General features: G+C 38.0%; 3 protein-coding genes across 6 annotated transcripts; 1 reads left to right on the forward strand and 2 right to left on the reverse strand.

Moving 5' to 3' along the window:
• Nucleotides 1-1,411: 1,411 nt before the first annotated feature.
• Nucleotides 1,412-11,295, reverse strand: p3h1 (prolyl 3-hydroxylase 1). Its single transcript, XM_039673617.2, has 15 exons — nucleotides 10,756-11,295; nucleotides 9,769-9,921; nucleotides 8,679-8,868; nucleotides 8,322-8,453; nucleotides 7,211-7,350; nucleotides 6,963-7,052; nucleotides 6,817-6,869; nucleotides 5,120-5,241; nucleotides 4,886-5,043; nucleotides 4,686-4,778; nucleotides 3,818-3,956; nucleotides 3,628-3,718; nucleotides 3,472-3,547; nucleotides 2,217-2,357; nucleotides 1,412-1,980 (listed from the first exon to the last, which is right to left on the reverse strand). Exons 1-15 carry the CDS (start codon nucleotides 11,209-11,211, stop codon nucleotides 1,498-1,500), a joined length of 2,517 nt encoding a protein of 838 aa, XP_039529551.2. The 5' UTR covers nucleotides 11,212-11,295; the 3' UTR covers nucleotides 1,412-1,497.
• On the forward strand, nucleotides 2,230-16,275 carry c21h1orf50 (chromosome 21 C1orf50 homolog). Of its 3 annotated transcripts, XM_089124825.1 has the most exons (6): nucleotides 2,230-2,368; nucleotides 5,196-5,259; nucleotides 13,835-13,950; nucleotides 14,031-14,117; nucleotides 15,283-15,414; nucleotides 15,821-16,275. In XM_089124825.1, the coding sequence occupies exons 3-6, from the start codon at nucleotides 13,870-13,872 to the stop codon at nucleotides 16,004-16,006; spliced, it is 486 nt and encodes a 161-aa protein (XP_088980951.1). In that variant the 5' UTR covers nucleotides 2,230-2,368; nucleotides 5,196-5,259; nucleotides 13,835-13,869; the 3' UTR covers nucleotides 16,007-16,275. The 3 variants fall into 3 exon arrangements, with proteins under 3 accessions (XP_088980951.1, XP_039529552.1, XP_088980950.1); XM_039673618.2 differs by lacking the exons at nucleotides 2,230-2,368; nucleotides 5,196-5,259 and adding an exon at nucleotides 13,001-13,160; XM_089124824.1 differs by lacking the exons at nucleotides 2,230-2,368; nucleotides 5,196-5,259 and adding an exon at nucleotides 13,027-13,160 and having other exon boundaries at nucleotides 13,801-13,950.
• ap5b1 (adaptor related protein complex 5 subunit beta 1) lies at nucleotides 16,276-19,797 on the reverse strand. Of its 2 annotated transcripts, none has more exons than XM_039673615.2 (3): nucleotides 19,680-19,797; nucleotides 19,408-19,569; nucleotides 16,276-19,076 (listed from the first exon to the last, which is right to left on the reverse strand). In XM_039673615.2, exons 2-3 carry the CDS (start codon nucleotides 19,549-19,551, stop codon nucleotides 16,416-16,418), a joined length of 2,805 nt encoding a protein of 934 aa, XP_039529549.2. In that variant the 5' UTR covers nucleotides 19,552-19,569; nucleotides 19,680-19,797; the 3' UTR covers nucleotides 16,276-16,415. The 2 variants fall into 2 exon arrangements, with proteins under 2 accessions (XP_039529549.2, XP_039529550.2); XM_039673616.2 differs by having other exon boundaries at nucleotides 19,725-19,768.
• Nucleotides 19,798-19,877: the final 80 nt, after the last annotated feature.

Consider the following 19,877-nt stretch of genomic DNA (forward strand, 5'->3'; position numbering starts at 1 on the left):
CGAAAGGCTGTAAATTTGAAAGACTGAAATAATACTAAACTTTAAAGAGATGAGAAAGAGAGGATGTAAGCTAACAGACACTAAAGAATTCACATAAATAAATGACTGACCACTCAAACACCATGATTATACCTTATTGCCAATATCGCTAATAAGCTAGCTTATGTGATCTTGGTGGTTAATTCCCTCAGTTCTTCTGCAGTAGGTGTCAATGTTATAGTATTAATATTATTTATTTAGTCTTTGTCAGATATAAAAAGTATTTTTGATGCATAGATGTCGAATGATGTCTTATAATTAAGCAGTTGAGTCATTAGCCTGATGATGTTTGAATGAGAGAGTAGTCGTCTTTCTTTGCATCGTGGTTGCGTGGGTCTGGATCTGATCACATGCATGCAAAATCCATATGGCGCGGTAAGTTGATAAAAGGACGTCATTCTAATCTATTTGCAGCAGTAAATGACTTTGTCAAGCAGATAGAAGAGGACGCTCTTTGTTAAGGAGTAATTGTAGGTGCTCTAAAGACATCTCTTGAATATAATTGCCAATGCACTTGTCCAGAAAATTGCTTTGGGTGGACCGAGCATGAGGAAGAACAAACAAAATACTTCAAATAGTGAAGGAAAAAGTGAATAAGTAAAAGAATAAGTATTGTCAAATAGCCATTGTGCCATTTCAGGGTTACTGTTTTATATAAAAATGCCTTAAACCAGTACAAACAGCCTTGTTTTTACTGAGGGAACGTACTTGGGAGATCATTACCGAAAACACACGGACAGTTGCTTAGCTCTTTGCTGCCACCTAGTGCAGTGTTAGGTCAGTGCATATTCATGTTAATATCTTATGAAGAAAACGGCTGAGTAATACCTGAAATTGTGTGGCTTTTTGAAGAGAAGAGTGTTTTGCTTGGCAGATGATAAAACAAGCGAAAAAAAAACATTATTAAATTAAAGAAGAAACCTGAGCCATTTCCAGGGAATATTTTAATTGCCCAGAACAACTGCATAAGCATCATCCCACAGCACCTTAGCATTGTGCCTGCAAGTTTTGCATAGTCAAGCACCGCTCCCCCAAAAAATAAAATGTTTTGCAGTGTTATAATTTAAAAAAAAACATGTTGCTTTTATTCAGGAATTATTATGGGAATGCAAAGTGGTAATTGTAATCTTAAGTTGCATACTCTTTCCAGGAGTATGATGTTGTTACAAGCCTTCCTGTCGCTCAAACAGTAGAGCGTTGACGCTTGCAACACCAAGGCCATGGGTTCGATTCCCAGGGAAAGTAAGAACTGATAAGAATGTAAATGTGTACCTTGAAATGTTGTAATGTTTGGATAAAAGCATCTGCCAAATGCATACTGTATTTCGGTTCCTGAGACAAGGATAGATTTAAATACAATTCAGGCAAAACATTTTAGAAGTTTTAGAAAAATGTTTAAAAACTGATCCATCACTGATTAAAAAAAACTACAGAATAAAACAGAACACCTTGTGAGGCTCATAACTCATCAGTGAGTTTCTCAGCTTTAAAGTCTTTAGGTTCTGTGATCTTCGGCTTTGTTTTCTCATCATTTGCAGTATTTTTAACAGTTGCTTTCTCTTTTTCATCTGACGTTACAGGTTTTGTCTTGTTGGCTGTTTTTGATTTCTTTTTTTCTGTTGATGTGTTTTTTGTTTTGTCTGACTTTTTGCTCTTTGTTTTGTCTGCTGTAGCTTTTGTTTGGGTTGTCTTTTTTGATGCTTTGGCTTTTGGTTTTTCGCTTTTCTTGACCACTTTGCCACCCGTTTTGTTGTCTTCAGTAGCTTTGCTGGGTTGTTCTGCAGGCGTGCTTGTCTTTACTGTGTCTTGCTCTGTTGTTTTAGCAGGAATTGTTCCATTATTTTCAGAGGGTTTCTCTTTACTGTCCGTTACTGTTTTCTGGATGTCAGATTCGGCTGGGGCGGAAAGTTTCTTCAGAAGTTCTTCAGCCTGTAAACGCTCCTGTGGAGTGGACCCAACAAAATGCAAGGTTCGAAAATGAAGAAATTTTATTTTGGGTAACATTTTAAATGTCTTTAACTTTAACTTTTGATCAATTTAATGCATCCCTGCTGGATAAAAGTTTTGGTTTCTTTTATTCTTTTTAAATTAGCTTTAGCTTAGCTGTGAAACACACAAAATTTCCTATTTTACTGCTTTATGTTACCATTCACAAAAGTGCACTGAGTTACACTTGCCTTCTCATTATGCTGAGGATCCAGCGTGAACTGAAGCACTAGAGCACACCTCTGGCCTTTGGTTACTGCGGTGACTCCATGAAGGTTCTCCTGCCCAGCTCTGAATCCCACGACTCTGCCACACTGAGGCTTCACCACTGCCTGAAGAGAAGGTAGAGTGAAATAATATCATTTTTAGAAAATTCATGTCACCACAGCAAATTTTATTTCAAAATTTGCAAATTTCATTTAGTAGAGCATGCTACCTCATAGATTGACTCTACTAACTCTAAAATGACTCACTAAGCGTTGCTCGGGTAGCAATATAGAAAAATAGTAGTATTTATTTAATGTAATGCAAAAATATAAACACTAAATGAACCATTTTTTAAAAATTGGTTCATTGAAATGAACTGATTTGCTAAAATGAATCAGACTATGAGAGGGAAAAGCATATTCCAGAATTAAAGGAGTGGTTCACTTAAAAAAATTTTTTGCTGATAATTTACTCACCCCCATGTCATCCAAGATGTCCATGTCTTTCTTTCTTCAGTCGAAAAGAAATTAAGGTTTTTGATGAAAACATTCCAGGATTTTTCTCCATATAATGGACTTCAATGGGAACCAAACAGTTCAAGGTCCAAATGACAGTTTCAATGCAGCTTCAAAGGGCTTTAAACGACACCAGGCGTAAATGAACGAATCTTTTCCGAGTCATTTGGTTCATTCAACGAACGAAATGACTCGAAAAAGGATTCATTCATTTTGATGAACGATGAACGCGCATCACAGAACAGAGCAAGGCGAGCATTTGTGCTTACAAAACTTAAACTTTTTTATTTATTTTTGAAATGACCGCTCGTTTCGCGAGATAAGAACCTTATTTGTCGTCTGGTGTCGTTTAAAGCCCTTTGAAGCTGCACTGAAACTCTCATTTGGACCTTGAACCGTTTGGTTCCCAATGAAGTCCAGAAAAATGCTGGAATGTTTTCATCAAAAACCGACTGAAGAAAGAAAGACATGGACATCTTGGATGACATGTTTAAAAGTGAACTACTCCTTTAAGTGCTTGGTTAAAGCTACACTATTTTTAGTAGCTGTGCTAGTATCACGCTACTAAAAAATATAGATATGTTTGTAGTCACTTCTTTTAGTTAGTTAGATAGTTAATTAGTTAGTTAGTTACTCCCTTACACAGCTCACTAGCTTGAATGAACAAACATTTTAAAAGTTTAAAAAGTTTAAAAACAAACATTAAAACATTTAGAGGTCTTACAGAGACTGTTTTGGCGTCTGGCTCGGTGAAGATAAAATCTCCCCCTTCAAAGTCATCATTGAGGTACAAAATGGCACTACAAAGCAAAAATGTATGAGTTTAAACACTATAAACTAAATAACCATAATGCTTTCACTAGTTCCTCAAGTGGCAAACCTGTAGCCTTGATCGTTGTATGCCGACGGCTCTCTGATACACTCATTGAGCTCAGAGATGAGCAGACAGTCGGCCCGGTCTTCCTGTTTCTCTGGATAGAAAGAGAGACCAACATATGCTTGCTTAGGAACTAACTAGGTCTGTGTTCAAGATGCAAAAATAATATATCTTTCTTAAAAAGTCAGCTTACCAATGATGGATCGGCAAACCAGGTTTGAGCTGGAGTAATAAAGGGGTGATTCCAGACCAAAGTAGGTTTCCAAACCCTTATGGACCTTCTCATTGAGATCGGAAAACAAATGAGCATCCTTTAAGGGGACTAGACCCTCCTGGACAAGGTTTGAGACCAAAAACAATGAAACATTTAATGATGAATTTAAACACAACATACCTGATAGAGTATCACACTTTTATTTACAATACAGAGTCTGCATAATCTAAAATAATCTCCATACCTCAAGCTAATTTTTTTATATGTTTAATTTTGTTTTAAAACAAAAGTCTGAGGTCAGAATTATTTTTGTATTTTTATACTTTTTTATCAAAAAAAAATATTAAAATTTATCAGAAGTGATTGTAAATGTCCTAAAGAAAATATTATACAGTTTCCACAAATTAAGCAGCAACATTAATAATGAGAAAATGTTTCTTGAGCAGCAAATCATCATGTTAGAATGATTTCTGAAGGATCATGTGACACTGAAGACTGGAGTAATGATGCTGAAAATTCAGCTTTGATCACAGGAATAAATTTCATTTAAAAATATATTTTCAGCTATTTTGAATTGTAATAATATTTAAAAAATATTACTGTTTTTACTGTGCTTTTTATCAAATAAATACAGCCTTGGCGAGCATAGGGAACTTTAAAATGTAAAAAAGTATAACCGACCCCGAATGTTTGATTCAAGCCCAACAAAATTAGAAACTAAACAACTGACCAAGTGTTGCAAGTGTTGCTTTATCACACTGTAATTATTAGTCTCTTATTAGTAGTAAATTCACTGCACTCAGGATGATTGTTTCACTCAAGACTTCTGTAGTAAAGTATGCCTCACCTGCAGAGCTTTGAGAACGGTGATGTCCTGGAACATCTCACTCGCTGAATGAGGGGACGGTGTTGCTTTAAAACCCTCCTGAAGAGCTGCCGCCTGCGAGATTTCATTCAAGCAATATAAAAAGAAAGAAATATTTGGTTGATTGCAGCAAACAAACATCTTAGTTCACTCTTTTGGGAAGATCAAAAGTGTAAACGTACACCGGAGAGGCGATGAAGTTCGCGACACTCATCAGACGTGGTTACGCCATCTAGGACGACTCGCTGTGAGCCGTTCAGGGCCGTGGATGTCATGCTAACCCTGATGTCACCAATTGGGAGTTTCTTGTCAGTTTCTGGAGCAGGTGCTGGTTTGATATCTGAAATAGCAGCAGTTTTGTATCACTGAATGTACAAGGGGAGGAATTGGTCATGTGACTTATCCCTACATATTACCGTTTTTTACTATAATGGAAATGTCTGATGATTCTTTGGTCTTCTCTTCCACGAGTGTCTCGATCTCTTTCATCAGGTTCCCAATCTCCTCTGTAATCCTCGCGGCTGTTTCTCTGTCCGCCCTGCGAAACCAACGCCAGGTCAGTTGAACTTTCATGCAACAGCAAAGGTACAATTACTTCTACAATTCTACAAAGGTACAATTACGTTTTCAACATTGATAATAATATGAAATATTTCTTGAGCAGCAAATCATCATATTAGAATGATCATGATCATGTGACACTGAAGACTGGAGTAATTCTGTATCAAATTTATAGACAAGACAAGTAGTTTGTTTAGGCATGAGGGAATTACAAATCTGCGCACATATATTCAAACGCACATAACAATGGATTCAATTCTTAATGCACATCTGAATGCCATCAGCGTTTATCACAGGTTCGTCTGTTTCGAGACAATTATATTTTTACCTTACAGTTACTGTAAATCCAGCGTCTAGTTCATAAACGCCAGAGGAGAACTGGCCCCCGACTGAGCCTGGGTTCTCCCAAGGTTTTTTTTTTCTCTATTGGGTCCCCTGATGGAGTTTTAGGACACCTTTAGGTCACCTGATGGAGTTTTAGGACACCTTAGGACACCATTGGGTCACCTGATGGAGTTTTAGGACACCTTTAGGTCACCTGATGGAGTTTTAGGACACCATTAGGTCATCTGATGGAGTTTTAGGACACCATTGGGTCACCTGATCGAGTTTTAGGACACCATTGGGTCATCTGATGGAGTTTTAGGACACCTTTAGGTCACCTGATGGAGTTTTAGGACACCTTTAGGTCACCTGATGGAGTTTTAGGACACCTTTAGGTCACCTGAAGGAGTTTTAGGACACCATTAGGTCACCTGAAGGAGTTTTAGGACACCATTGGGTCACCTAATGGAGTTTTAGGACACCATTGGGTCATCTGATGGAGTTTTAGGACACCATTGGGTCACCTGATCGAGTTTTAGGACACCATTGGGTCACCTGATGGAGTTTTAGGACACCATTAGGTCACCTGATGGAGTTTTAGGACACCATTGGGTCACCTGATGGAGTTTTAGGACACCATTGGGTCATCTGATGGAGTTTTAGGACACCATTGGGTCACCTGATGGAGTTTTAGGACACCATTAGGTCACCTGATGGAGTTTTAGGACACCATTGGGTCACCTGATGGAGTTTTAGGACACCTTTAGGTCACCTGATGGAGTTTTAGGACACCATTAGGTCACCTGATGGAGTTTTAGGACACCATTGGGTCACCTGATGGAGTTTTAGGACACCTTTAGGTCACCTGATGGAGTTTTAGGACACCTTTAGGTCATCTGATGGAGTTTTAGGACACCTTTAGGTCACCTGAAGGAGTTTTAGGACATCATTAGGTCACTTGAAGGAGTTTTTCGGTTCCTTGCCGCTGTTGCCTTTGGCTTGCTCAGTTGGGGATATTCAAATTAATTAACCAATCAGTAATACCCTTGATCAGCTCTACCAAACATGGACGTTTTTCCACTAAGAAACAAACATTGTTATTATGTTCTGATTGATACTGTGAAGCTGCTTTGATGCAATCTATATTGTGAAAAGCGCTATATAAATATATTAAAATATATTTCAACAGCTATTTTAAATTATAATAACACTTCAAAGATAAACTTACTTTTGTTTGTCTCTTAGTTTCTTTGGCATGACATTCTCAGGGGTCCACGTGTCCTGAGAAGGAATGAGAGCAACATTTGATCATAACTTGTCACTGAACACAAATAAATATGAGAAGTACAGCACTGCACGCATGTTAACACTTACTGGATCAACAAAAGTTTTACCAAACATCTCATGGCCGAAGTAAAGGAGCTCTTTTTCCAGCAGAGACCTGTTGATATGCTGCTTGACAACCTGCATCAAGTACAATAATACAATGTTTTGTTCATAGAGAGTGGAGTCTGCACATAGTAACTCCATTGATAAAAACATGTATTTTCAATCGACATGACAAGTAAACGAGCTGTCGATCAAAAGAATGCTCGTGCATCGTTGCGAAGTGCAGACGCTACCTCTCTGGCTGTAATGTTGGCGGCTTTTTCGTCACCCAGCATGGCGGAGTAGTACGCCAAGTTCTGAGCCATGACCGCATCCTCAGGGTGGAACAGCAGGAATGTTTTAGCACACTCAATGGCCTGCTCGTATTTCTCACCTGGGACAGAAAGCTTTCAAATTCACTCTGACAGAAATAATACATGATGCATTTAGTCCAGTGCAACTAACTGCCATGCAAACTTTGGCGTATCTTCAAAAACAAAAAATCATATTTATGCTAAAGCTGAGACTGTTCTTTTTTGTATTATTTATAAATTATTATAGAGTATTTATTAGAATTCTAAATGGCATTTTTCTTTTAATTTCGGCTTGTGTTAATAATTTTGTCATCTTACTCTTGTCATTTTGTTTTTTTTTTTTCAGTTCGTTATATATTTCTCTGTAGCTTTAATTATTTTTTCATTTCAGTTTTGGTTTTTAGTAATTTTAGTACTTAAATTTATTTCAGTAAGTTGCAAATGCAAGATAATTTTTCATTATTTATTGATTTTTTGTATCTGTTTTTTATACTTCTATTTATTGATTTATATTTCTAACTGAATTTTTTAATTTTTGTAACACCAAAAAATAAACCCTTCATATGTAATTATAAACTCATGTAATTATATAGTACTCATTATTAATAAAAAAAATATCTGGAAGTCTATGGCACCCATCAACAGTTTGATTACTGACATTTTTCAAAAGATCTTTTGTGATCATCATAGGACAGAAATTCATGCAGTCTGATGATGACCGATTTTTTATTTTTGGGTGAACTATCCCTTTAATTAATTATGCCTTGTAATGCACCTTATAACGCATTGTATTGTCTCATGAATAATTGTAACCAGTTTGAACTCATCTTTAGAAAGTATAATGCATTAAACACATGACAAACAAGAGATTTCAGATGTGACAACAACTCTTAAAATATGGTTACAATTATTTATGAAGAGATATAATGTACATATGAATACCTTTATAATTAATTATACATACATTATACACCATTTTTAATAGTTTTGCAAAAGTAAACAATAACAACATTGAATCGGATTATGCTGAATAAGAGTGTTATAGTCGTACTGTTGTAGTATGAGAACTGAAGGTAGTTAAAGTGTGAGGGGAGGAAATCTTCAAAAGGCTTGTCTCTTCCAGCGGTGGATGCCAGCTCCACGACACAGTTCTGTTTGCAGCTCAAAACGTGAAGGTAATGATCTATGATCAAAGCAAATATAGACATGAATACTTCAAAAATCCTTATTCATGAAACATTCAGAGAAACACAAATTCATACAAGGAAAAAAACAAACTCGAATAAGACATCAAACGCCACGAGATTTCAAAATTACATAAATGATTAAATCAAAGAGAATCTTCTCCATGAGAAACAAGCACAATCTGGTGTTAACTCCAAACCAGAAGCATCAGGATCCCACGTGCCTGTCATAGATTGAAAGAGGTCGGCTTTGTACTCCATGTAGTTGTAACCGTCATAATCGAACGCTCCTTCGCAGAGAACTCTGCAATCTTCATAAGCACTGAAGTATTCCTCAACAGCGGCCTCGAAGTGCTCGATGGCTGGCGCAAAATCTTCCACACTGTAATGGATCTTGCCTTCTAAAAATTCAGCCTGAAAACAACAGTGACAGTCAATTATACTAAAGCTTTATAAACTATATTTATCTATCTACCTATTTATCTATCTATCTATCAATTCATCATCCATTCCATCCATCTGCCTATCCATCCATATACCTACACATCTATTCAGCTACCAATTCATTCATCCATCTACCTACCTATATTCATCCATACATCCACCTATTCATCCATCCACCTATCTATCTATCTATCTATCTATCTATCTATCTATCTATCTATCTATCTATCTATCTATCTATCTATCTATCTATCTATCTATCTATCTATCTATCTATCTATCCATCTACCTATTCATCCATCCACTTACCTACTCATCCATTCAGCTACCAATCCATCCATCCATCCACCTATATTCATCCATTCATCTACCTATCCATCCATCCATCTACCCATCCATCCATCTATATTCATCCATCCATCTACCTATCCATCCATTCAGCTACCAATTCATCCATCTATCTATCTATCTATCTATCTATCTACTTACCAACTCATCCATCCATCTAACTATATTCATCCATCCATCCACTTACCTACACATCTATTCAGCTACCAATTCATCCATCCATCCACCTATATTCATCCATCCATCCACCTATTCATCCATCCATCTATCTATCTATCCACTTACCTACTCATCCATTCAGCTACCAATTCATCCATCCATCCATCCATCTATCCATCCATCTATCCATCCATCCATCTATTCACTTACCTACTCATCCATTCAGCTACCAATTCATCCATCCATCCATCCATCTACCTACCTATATTCATCTATCCATCTATATATTCATCCATCCATCCACCCACCTTCCTTTTCATCCATCATCTCTGATATATTCAGATTAATAAACATTCCTCGTACCATGTGCGGTCTCTCCTCCAGGTCCTTGAAATCAGTCGCATGCACCCCAGCCATCATCCTGTAGTACTCTAAATTCTGTTTCATCTCGACATGTTCAGGGTTTGCTATGAAAAATGTATTTGCTGCTGCCACTGCCTTGTCAAGCTTGTTTATCTGTAGGTACAAAGAGGACCAAAATATTCAGATATATTGGTTAGAAAACACTCATGCTTTCCAAGTTATACTTTAGAACAAAATTGTTCCTAGATTATAGCTAGCTAAGCATGACAAACAAAAGCATTTATATAAATTAAACATTATCATTTTCACCATGGATGTAGAAGTCTAAGTCATCTTTTTTTTTCTTCATTTCAACAGCTCACTCTAATTGTTATGGTAATTATATATTTTTAATGCAAAACTCATATATAGCCTATATGCACACAAACAAACTAATTAAAAAATGTTTATAAGTATGTGTATATATATACATTTCCTATTTTGTTTGTTATGCTTAGCTATATTCTAGCAACAATTTGGTCTCTAAAGTATAACTTTGAGAGCATGATTTTAATGCAAGAACTATGCATTTACATTAAGCCTAGTAGTCTGAGTCTCACGTGCCCGGATATCTCATTTTAAACCATAATTTTAATAGGCAGTTGTATTTTAGAGCCTCTCATTTGAGTTCTGTAGCATTTGAGACTGCAAGGCTCCACCTAAAGACGTGGCACAGTGAAGTGAGTTTGGGGGGGTTGGGGAAACGTGGATGAGCTTCTCAAACATTTAACCATGCAATGCTATCTGCGCTGTGAACAGTTATGCACATCCGATGCACAGCATCTGACACAACTCGGTGTCCTCTGATTAATGTTTACAATAAGCTCGTCCAATGAGACGCACTGATTTTGTTCCCATTCCGGCTTACTTTTTAAATGCCTTTGCGTTTTTTTATAAAAAAAAGTTTGTCATGCATTTCATTCATGCTTGCCTCTTATTTATTTTTACCTTAAAGTAAGCCACTTGCAGATAATTGTAAGGCGTCCTCTTCTTGAACTCCTGCTCTATAGTTTCACTAACTTTATAAAGTGTCGGCGGTCCCAGTTTCTCGCTTTCACATGCATTCACACAGTCGGCCCGTTTGAGAATCGTCTGGAAAAACGCTAAATCCTCCACGGCTCCGGTTCCTGGCACCGGGACACCCAAACCTGGAAAAGAATCCCCGAAAGCGGTGTTATTCGCGCAGGATAAGCGGCAGTACGTCTGGATTTTACGAAGCGCTCCTTTATTCCGCAAAGCTCTTTCCATGTTGAGGATCACAGCCAGCCAGTCCTGCTTATAATACGCCTCCACCGCGTTGTCAAAAAGCAGATCGTAAGGCTCAAGTATTCCATTGATTTGGGGTTCACACAAGGTGAAATGTACAATGCAGAGGATTGAGATCAGGGACAGTGAGGTCCACATCTTGGAGACCGTAGGCCTGTGAGGTAGAGCTCGGTTTTGGAAACTCTCCAGTCTCCTAAAGTCTTTGGAGAGGGTGGAGCTCCAGGACTGTGTGAAAGCCTCTGCGAGTCCTGGGACATTCAGGGCAATTATGTGAATATGGATTCAGACACAGATTTGAGTGAATTAAGGCATTTAGAACTAAGATTATGAGTATTAGTGTTGTCAAAACGATTAATCTAAGTTTATATACTATAAAAACCTTTATAGATTAACTTTTAATCGCAATTAATCGAGTGGACAGCAAAGTATATGCATAAAGTATAGGCCTACACTGTAAAAGAAAATATTGTTGGTTTAACTTAAAAAAATGAAGTAACCTGGTTGCCTTAAAAATTCCTAAAGTTCATTGAAATGGAAAAATTGAGTTAATACAATGGGGGAGATTGATTTAATCATCAGAAACTCAAAATATTATATTATCTGAACTACATTAATTATTTAAGTTGATTTGACAAAAGAAAAAAATGTTGTGTTTACAAATCATGAAGTTGAACATATATATATATATATACAGTGTACTAAAACTGTGTGAATTGAGTTGAGTAACTTAAATATTACAATTGGGTCCAGTAATCTCTTAAAGTGGTGTCTGGTCATATTTTTACATTTCATTTGCTTTTCTTTATCAGTAGAAAAAGCTGGTTACTTTACACAGTAAACATTATTTACTGAGTCATTATGAAACACAATTTACTAGGCTACTTAAAGGGGTAGTTGATTATGATTTCACATTTTTAACATTAGTTAGTTTGAGCATACAGTCGGCAACGCGTCATGGGGGGCGTGGTCGGCGTGGGGGAAAGCAGCGCGACCATAGTATGTATTTGAATGACAAAAATTGTCATATTATTGCGAGTCATTGACGCCTGCCAACAGGTGTTCTGCTGACGATTCATGCTACCCCCGTCGAGATTAGCTACTTACCGGTTATGCGCTTGTGCGGACTCATAGTATTTTTTTTTTTTAACAAAAGGTTCATTTTCCAGTTATAATGTATAATTTCCCTTTAAAAAATGCTTACTACCATATGAATATTTGTACAGTCAGCCAGCTGAAAAAGAATAACTGAAAGTTTCATTTACTATGAGGAAAGGTGTACTTTGACAAGTCAAAGATGAATATTTTATGATAATTTTTACTTTTCACACCGTTTTAAAAATAAAAAAAACAGTAGCCTAGTCTACAGTATACAGTAGCTACTCATAACTTAGAATTGTATTATAATTGTATTTCATACGACTTTAATCGGCATTCTGTGATCAATTCGCGCTACGGTAGCATTTTTCGACAAGGCAGCAAAAATCGACCGGCAACGGTACATTGCAAAATAAACTGATTGTCCTTATAATTAATAACTGGGTTAAAAACAGCTTGCATAATTCAGATAACAGGAAAAGTCCAAAAGTGGTGAGCAAAACAAATGATAAACTTGTGCAGACAATTTTTGGTTTTATAATTTTCCAACTCGGATCTTTCATAACTGCAGGAAAACTCACGTTTCAACATTTTCTACAGTCAGCGTAACACGATACGCGAAGGCTGCCTCGAAACATGCACAATCGCTTAGAATTTGAATAATCGAATTATAAATAATGATATTTCTTTCAATATTAAAAATTATTATCATAGAAACATGTGCTATAGTTTAACCCCTCATTAAATATGTGTGGAAATTATTAGACGATAAAAATAGAGGAATCTTTCAACAGGCAACTATCACGGCTACTACTCAAGGCAACAACAACAGTAGGACCCCAGAAACGCCTCCTACGTGAACGTGACCGTGTTGTGCCAGAATTTTTTGTGAGACCGGCGAGAAGTCTATTTCTGTGAGAGTTGAGGGACAGTTTATTACAGAATGGATAAAACAGTCAGTCTGCCAAACCAACCCAACAAAACCACCACGGGTAAGACAAAAGGCTTTCAATGTTAAATTCAGAAATTATATTGAACAACTGTATTGTCTCACTGTAAACGCAACATAACTTGCATGAGTGATAATTAGAGTGAAAACAGCATTTTCAGAATTTCAAACTGTTCGATTTCATTCACACAAGCATTACATTTGGCTTTTGCAAACATTTGGTGTCAGTGTGGAACTTGTAAAAAATAGAAAAATATGATTAATTAAATACGATCATAAATAATATGCTCTCTTTTTTAATATACGGAGATCCAAAATGGACTTTAAAGAAGTAGTAGTTTCACCCCGAGTATCTGCTCTGCCCCTCATGATGTTTTTACTCTTGAGAGCTTATCTAACCGGTTGCATAATTGCCTTACACAATTCACCATAGTAGTTTCCTAATGAATTACTGTGGTATCTCAGATCTCAGTGCAGGCAGCTTTTGAAGTCTTTCCAGCATTTGTAATTTCTTTTTTATGGAAGTGAAATTACATAGAAATTTAATATAGTTATTGTAGTAACTATTCCATTTTTGCTGAACTATGAAATGGTTACCATAGTACAGTTTTATACGATTATTCTTTGGATTTTATGCATCATTTTTACTATAAATACAAAAACATGTCTTTACTATGCAACAGGATTTTACATGTGGACATTAATATTAACTTACAGTAAGTTTGGTGGAGGCCAGCAGTAACCCAAGTGGAATGACGCTGGTGAGTCCCTACCAGACTAACCGGGTTGGGGATCCCATGAATCTAGTTGCTCTGGCACAACAAGTACAGAAGGTAAGTGATGCTTTAGATCACACTTGTGATATACAATTTTATCATCTTTTAATGATAGATTTTTTCTGTGGGAATTTTAGGGAGATGAATTTATCAGAGCCAATGCTTGCAACAAACTGACAGTCATTGCGGACCAGATTAGATACCTTCAGGAGCAAGCAAGAAAGGTGAGATTGCACTGTCAAATCAAATGACCATTTCTATTATACAGCAGTCTGATAAATGTCACTGGAGTTGTATTGGGAGGAGCACTTCAATATGTGTCTTAAAGGTAGGGTTTGCAATTTCGGAGAGGCTTGCAATCGCAAGTTAGTTTTGAAAGCATAGGATCCCACCCTCCCTTCAGAGTTCTCTCTCTCCAAAGTCACGCCTTCTCCACATGAAAGCAAACACAGCCAGAGCAGATTCTGCAAAGTGTCTTTAGAGTTAAATTATCTCTTGTATCAAAGTACATAACATTACAATGATAATGAATGTAAACAACTTACAGAGCGCTTACTTGTACCATGTGACTGCAGAGAAACGTATATTCCCAACAGCTCCGGGTAAAACGTCACAGGTTGGCATCTTGTAATTATGGTTGCAACGTGGCGTGAACGTAGCATAGATTCGTTGTAGGGATGCACGATATATCGGCCAGCATATCGGTATCGGCCGATATATGTTCATTTTTAATGTTATCGTTATCGGCCTGGTAAAAAAATGTGGCCGATATATTAAAGCCGATAAATAATGTATTATTCCCTTCAGCTGAGACACTTGTTGAGCACTGTTTATGTTTTTAAATTTCTTGAAATATGATTGAAATCTCTTCAAAAAATGAAAATACGGTTCGGTACAACATGTGCAGCAAATCTATCATATCGGCTATACGACACTATAATGAGAACATCTTTATAATTGTGTGCTTGGGACATGGATTTAATTGTGAGACTTTTGTATTTGTAATCAGGCTCTCAAAATTAGATAAAAATTTGGATTTAAGTTTATCGGCCGATATATCGGTTATCGGCTTTCAAATATAAAGAATTATCGGTTATCGGTAACAGCTAAAATTTTCATATCAGTGCATCCCTAGTTCGTTGTTTTGGTTTAGGAGGAATTTGGATTAATGTTTTTTGGTCCTATACCTTCCACAGAAGATATATGAACATGTTTTAAAATTTAGACCACTTCTATTATTTATTGCCATCAGGATGTGAAGAGTTTCAACCAGTATTACAAAGTGTTTATGAAAACATGCCTACCCTACCTTTAAATATATGTGCCAATAAAATAATCTGAAATGTGACAAATACATAATGGTTAAATCACTTCCTGTTTACACTTCAGGTTTTGGAAGATGCCAAGAAAGACGCTGAGCTTCACCACGCCGCCTGCAATGTCGTGAAGAAGCCAGGAAACATGTATTATCTTTACATGCGAGAATCCGGACAGAGATACTTCTCGATTCTGTCTCCTCGGGTGAGTCGATTGCCACATTATGAGTCTCTTGGTCATATCAGCTGTTATGTTATGAGTGAGAAGTGAGATCAATCTGAATATGTTGGTGTCGAGTAGTAATGATAGTGAAACAACATTTTTAGGATGCATTACTGAAATTGCACCATAACCTCGGAAATAAGGATTTGTGCAGTGGTTAGTAATGAAAGATTTAAAAAAGTCACTTACACAATTGTTTTCTTAAAGGGGTAGTTCACTTTGAATTTAATTTTTGATATGTTATAGCTTACCTCAAGGGCATCCAAGATGTAGGTGTCTTTGTTTCCACAGTATTTTGAATTTTGATATTTTTAGGTCAAACCATTCTTGTCTGTCAGTCATATAATGCAGGTCTATGGTAATGTAATATTATGTCAAACTCTTACAGGAATGGGGTCCCAATTGCCCTCACAAGTTCCTTGGCGGATACAAACTCCAACACGACATGTCTTGGACACCACAAGAGGAGGTTGAAAAGCGGGACGCTGAAATGAGCATCATGGACAAACTGTTGAACAGGCAAATCGCCCTACCAGCCTGCACAGAGCCCAATTTTGAGGGTATATCAGAGTGAAAGAGTAAAGCTCACTCATGGACTGTCTTATCTGGAGGCCAACTGGTCTTAAAAGATGCTTATTGGTTATTAATATACAGGATAAATTGAATGAAAATTCAGTTTTGCAGACTTGACTACTGTTACTACTGCTGAACTTGTCATTCAATCATGCATTTAATGTCTTTATGCTCCGATTTTTCCATTTTAAATGCTGCTCTCTCAAATGTATCTTAATTTAAGAACTTCATCTTTTTGACATTTGGTTTTCATTAAATGGTTCAGTTACATTGCCTTACATATACTTTATTAAACACATTACTCAAAGATTTTAAATACAAAAAAACAGTGTTATATCAATACAAGGAAGCAATAAAATAAATTGAATTGGTAAAAATCAATGAATTGACCGAATGAACCAAGCACCCATTTAGCCATCTGTTCCTGTTGTGCTACAATGATCAGTAATGTTTTGGAGGTAAGAGTTCACAAAGGGTAACAGCTCCCAGTTGTCCGTTGCGATGCTGACCTGAACTGCGTCCTCAGCTTGAGTAATCTTCAAAAGGACGTGGCACATTGGTGGAAGAAAGAACAAGACTTTCCACAATCCTTTGCTTTCCTCGTCAGTAATCAGGTAACCCTGAAAATGTGTCTTGATCAGATCAGCCAGACTTTCATCTCCAGTTTTGAAACAGAACAGACTAATGGCAGATTTGTCAGGACTCCCAGAGGCTGCGGCCTCCCAGATGCGGTCGAACACTTCCTCTTTACATGCACGTGATGTACTTAGCGGTAAAGGCAGAGGAAGGAATATCTCAGGGAATGAAATGCTCACGTCAGGCAGTCGGCTGTGCCAAGTGCGTCCATCTTGGGTGGTAAATATTGCACTGACGCATAAAGAAGTGGGGTAGGGTTGAAATGGTCTGAGCTTTACGTTGACCTCGGGTGGCTTTCGGTCTCTGAACACACATGGTACATGTATATCGCTTACCTTTGCATAATTTAAATCTTTCCGCTCGAAATGCAGACAAATCGTAAAGACTCTACTGAATAAAGTATCAGCCTCATTTGCATGAGTCAGATTGTACCTCAAAGTGATCTCCGACCCAAAACCCGGCACCTGGAACTGTTCTTGATAAACCTCCAACCATTTCTTAGTCTCTTCTGTTGCTTCCAACGATTCTGGACTTTCCGAAGAGACTTGCAAGGATTTCTCCTGCACCTTGACGAGTCGCAAAACATGCCGCTCGGTTTTGCGCACAGTCAGGTTACTGGCGATCCCCTCGCTCTCAGCCATTGTGGCAGAATGCGACCGCTCTTTGGCACGTCCTCCATCAGGACCCTTGGCGAGAACCCCCGTCATCTTTTCCCATGAAAGATTGGTTAGCAATGAGTAGTAGAATCGAGCGTGATCCTTAATGTCCGTGTCGTCATAATGAACCGATATGTATTGCAAAAGATCAGCCAACTCGATAAACACTTGATCGATGGAAGGGTGCTCCAAAAGATTGCGGCAAACCGCAAGAACTGCGTTTCCAACCTGCCATTTGCCTCTTTCACACAAGTTGGAGTTGATGAGAACATTGAGAAGAAGGTAAATGGTGTTCCTCTGGGTGATCCGACCCTCTTTAGCCACTCTTTTCAAGACTTTCAAGTGCCAGCTCAAATTATGAATCGTCAACTGCAATGGAGGCATTTCCGTAATGCATTTCTGAAGCCCTCTCAACAACTTAACAGACCAGACATGGTCGTCGAAACACTCCTGGGTGCGGTCCACGAGGTCAATCAAATTTGGAGCTAGTCGGCATTGTCGGGAATACATGTCGCATAATTTGTCGATCAGCTTCTCAGAGAGTTCTTCCATGCCGCTGAAGTGCATGAGAAAAATATACACCGCCCTGAAAGAGGTCACCACCACTTCTCTGCTACCATCTCCGTCTACGATTCTCAAAAGGGCCATTATGTGATCAAACAGGTAGTCGATCCCTTTCTGTTCTTCGCCCTCATCTGCTTCTAGGTACACCAGACAAAGAAGGTTTAGCCTGCAGAGCATCGTAGCACTATCGTTGAAAACTGTTGGAAGAAGAGATGCTGCCAGACGTGGCGTAACCAGCACCGGTAAACTCTCTTCTCCGCTACTGGATATGGGCCGGTTCTCGGGGAAGTGCAGAATGCAGTCCATGTAGAAGAGCTTCTCAGGAATTCTTAGGAGAGGATGCTGGGCCGTGCTCACGAGACGCTTGAGGAGGAAGTTCTCATCCTCAGCTGTGAAAAGGCTGTCTGTGAACGTTTCTTTCATGAAGAGTGTGGCATGCATGAGCTCGACTTCTGCAGTTCCGAAGAGTCTCAGAAGTTGCGATTTAAATAACGTTGGAGAAAGTCCCGGCACCATGGCGACAACTTCTACAAGCTCCCTGAGCAGGGCAGACTGGGAAGTGGGTGTTAGCAGGTAAGACTCCTCCAAGAGTGAAGACAATATAGATTTGAGTTCCTTACAATCCAGTCCAGGTGGCAATTGTGGGACTTGCACCATCATGTTTATCGGCAAGAAGGTCGAGCCTAACTGGTTACTTTTCCATGCAAACCCTTCATTTCCTCCTAGGATGCTCTTAAACACTAGGTCAGTAACATCTTTTTGGTTCGTCAAGATCCGTATGGCGTTCTTCAGCCCTAGTGTATACAGCATGCAGTAGGACTGATGCAGAACTGTAGTTTCTTGCTGTTTTAGAAGATACAGGGCCTCTAACTTTTGAGAAAGAAGACCGGGGCTACAGGTTTCCATTTCTCGGAGGCAGTCGCAGGCGGTGGCCCTTAAAGGCTGCTGGGAAAGCCCACATCTGTAGTCATTGGTGTCCTGAATTGTCTGAAATAGAAGGTCCAGCCAGTCTTCAGCCATCTTTGTGTGGGTGGCCAAGCAGGACGTGCATATTATCACATTGGTGATGGCCAGCATGACATTGCACTTGAGGCTGATGGATTTCTGTGGCGTGTGAGAGAAGACTGACAGCAGTTCAAGGGCCGTTTCTTCTCCCACTGAAGTAGAAGGGCAGAGAATGGTTGGATGCTCCAGTAGCACGGACACAATGAGTATCTTATAATAAGGAAGAGAAATAACAATATTAAACAAACGTGAGTTAGTTACAGGGAAAATGCACACAAAATGAAGAAAATGTGATGGTAGCATGTTTGTTCTTTTGAAATATACCATACTGAATAGTGAGTTGCGCCTCTGGCTAATAAACAGAGCTAAATCTGGCTAATTTAACACATAAAATGTTGAACATTCTTTTATGAACTTTTATACATTTTATATATTGTCATTTTATTATGAAACATATAACGTTAACTAAACATTATAAAAGGACAACAATATAATATACTATATTTGTTATTTATTAAAAGGTTTAATTTAAGGTTTCAACCTTGAGTTGATCATTGGCCTTATCATTCCGCAGTTCGTCTAGAAGTTCAGCCAAGAAACTCTCAGATGTGGTGGTGGCCAAAAACTGAGACGGACTCAGTAGAAAGGCAGGTATTCTCTGATCCCAGAGATCCGCAACAGTCATTCTGGAGATAAACTGTGACTTCAGATCAGAACAGAAGAATTTATGTTCACGGCAATGACGCTACATTGATTTAATAATGTACACAAACAGTAAAATAACAAGTGCATTCTTTAAGTTTAACGACTCACCAATCACATAACACATTAAAAACATAAAAAAACCAAGCAAATTACTGTTTAGTCCATCTATTGACGTCTCTGAAAATCATGTGTTCCCTGGCTGTCATATGATAAACCAGGTAGTGACAGAAATCTATATACTTCAAAATAAAGGTCTTTGCCAATATTCCAATATTCCATAATAATTATGTCAGTTTTTGTTATCTA

Source organism: Pimephales promelas, chromosome 21 (genome assembly GCF_988280905.1).
Source record: "Pimephales promelas chromosome 21, fPimPro1.hap1.1, whole genome shotgun sequence".
Classification (NCBI taxonomy): Eukaryota; Metazoa; Chordata; class Actinopteri; order Cypriniformes; family Leuciscidae; genus Pimephales; species Pimephales promelas.

What these genes read in the sequence shown, in the direction of transcription:
- p3h1 (XM_039673617.2), bottom strand. Translation starts at nt 11,211, where the DNA reads ATGTGGACCTCACTGTCCCTGATCTCAATCCTCTGCATTGTACATTTC. An exon ending in TGGAGGAGAGACCGCACATG is followed by an intron (nt 8,869 to 9,768) that starts GTACGAGGAATG and finishes TGTTGTTTTCAG; the next exon opens with GCTGAATTTTTAGAAGGCAA. An exon ending in TACAACGATCAAGGCTACAG is followed by an intron (nt 3,548 to 3,627) that starts GTTTGCCACTTG and finishes TTTGCTTTGTAG; the next exon opens with TGCCATTTTGTACCTCAATG.
- c21h1orf50 (XM_039673618.2), top strand. Translation starts at nt 13,112, where the DNA reads ATGGATAAAACAGTCAGTCTGCCAAACCAACCCAACAAAACCACCACG. An exon ending in ACCCAACAAAACCACCACGG is followed by an intron (nt 13,161 to 13,834) that starts GTAAGACAAAAG and finishes ATTAACTTACAG; the next exon opens with TAAGTTTGGTGGAGGCCAGC. An exon ending in TCTCGATTCTGTCTCCTCGG is followed by an intron (nt 15,415 to 15,820) that starts GTGAGTCGATTG and finishes AAACTCTTACAG; the next exon opens with GAATGGGGTCCCAATTGCCC.
- ap5b1 (XM_039673615.2), bottom strand. Translation starts at nt 19,551, where the DNA reads ATGACTGTTGCGGATCTCTGGGATCAGAGAATACCTGCCTTTCTACTG. An exon ending in AGGCCAATGATCAACTCAAG is followed by an intron (nt 19,077 to 19,407) that starts GTTGAAACCTTA and finishes CCTTATTATAAG; the next exon opens with ATACTCATTGTGTCCGTGCT.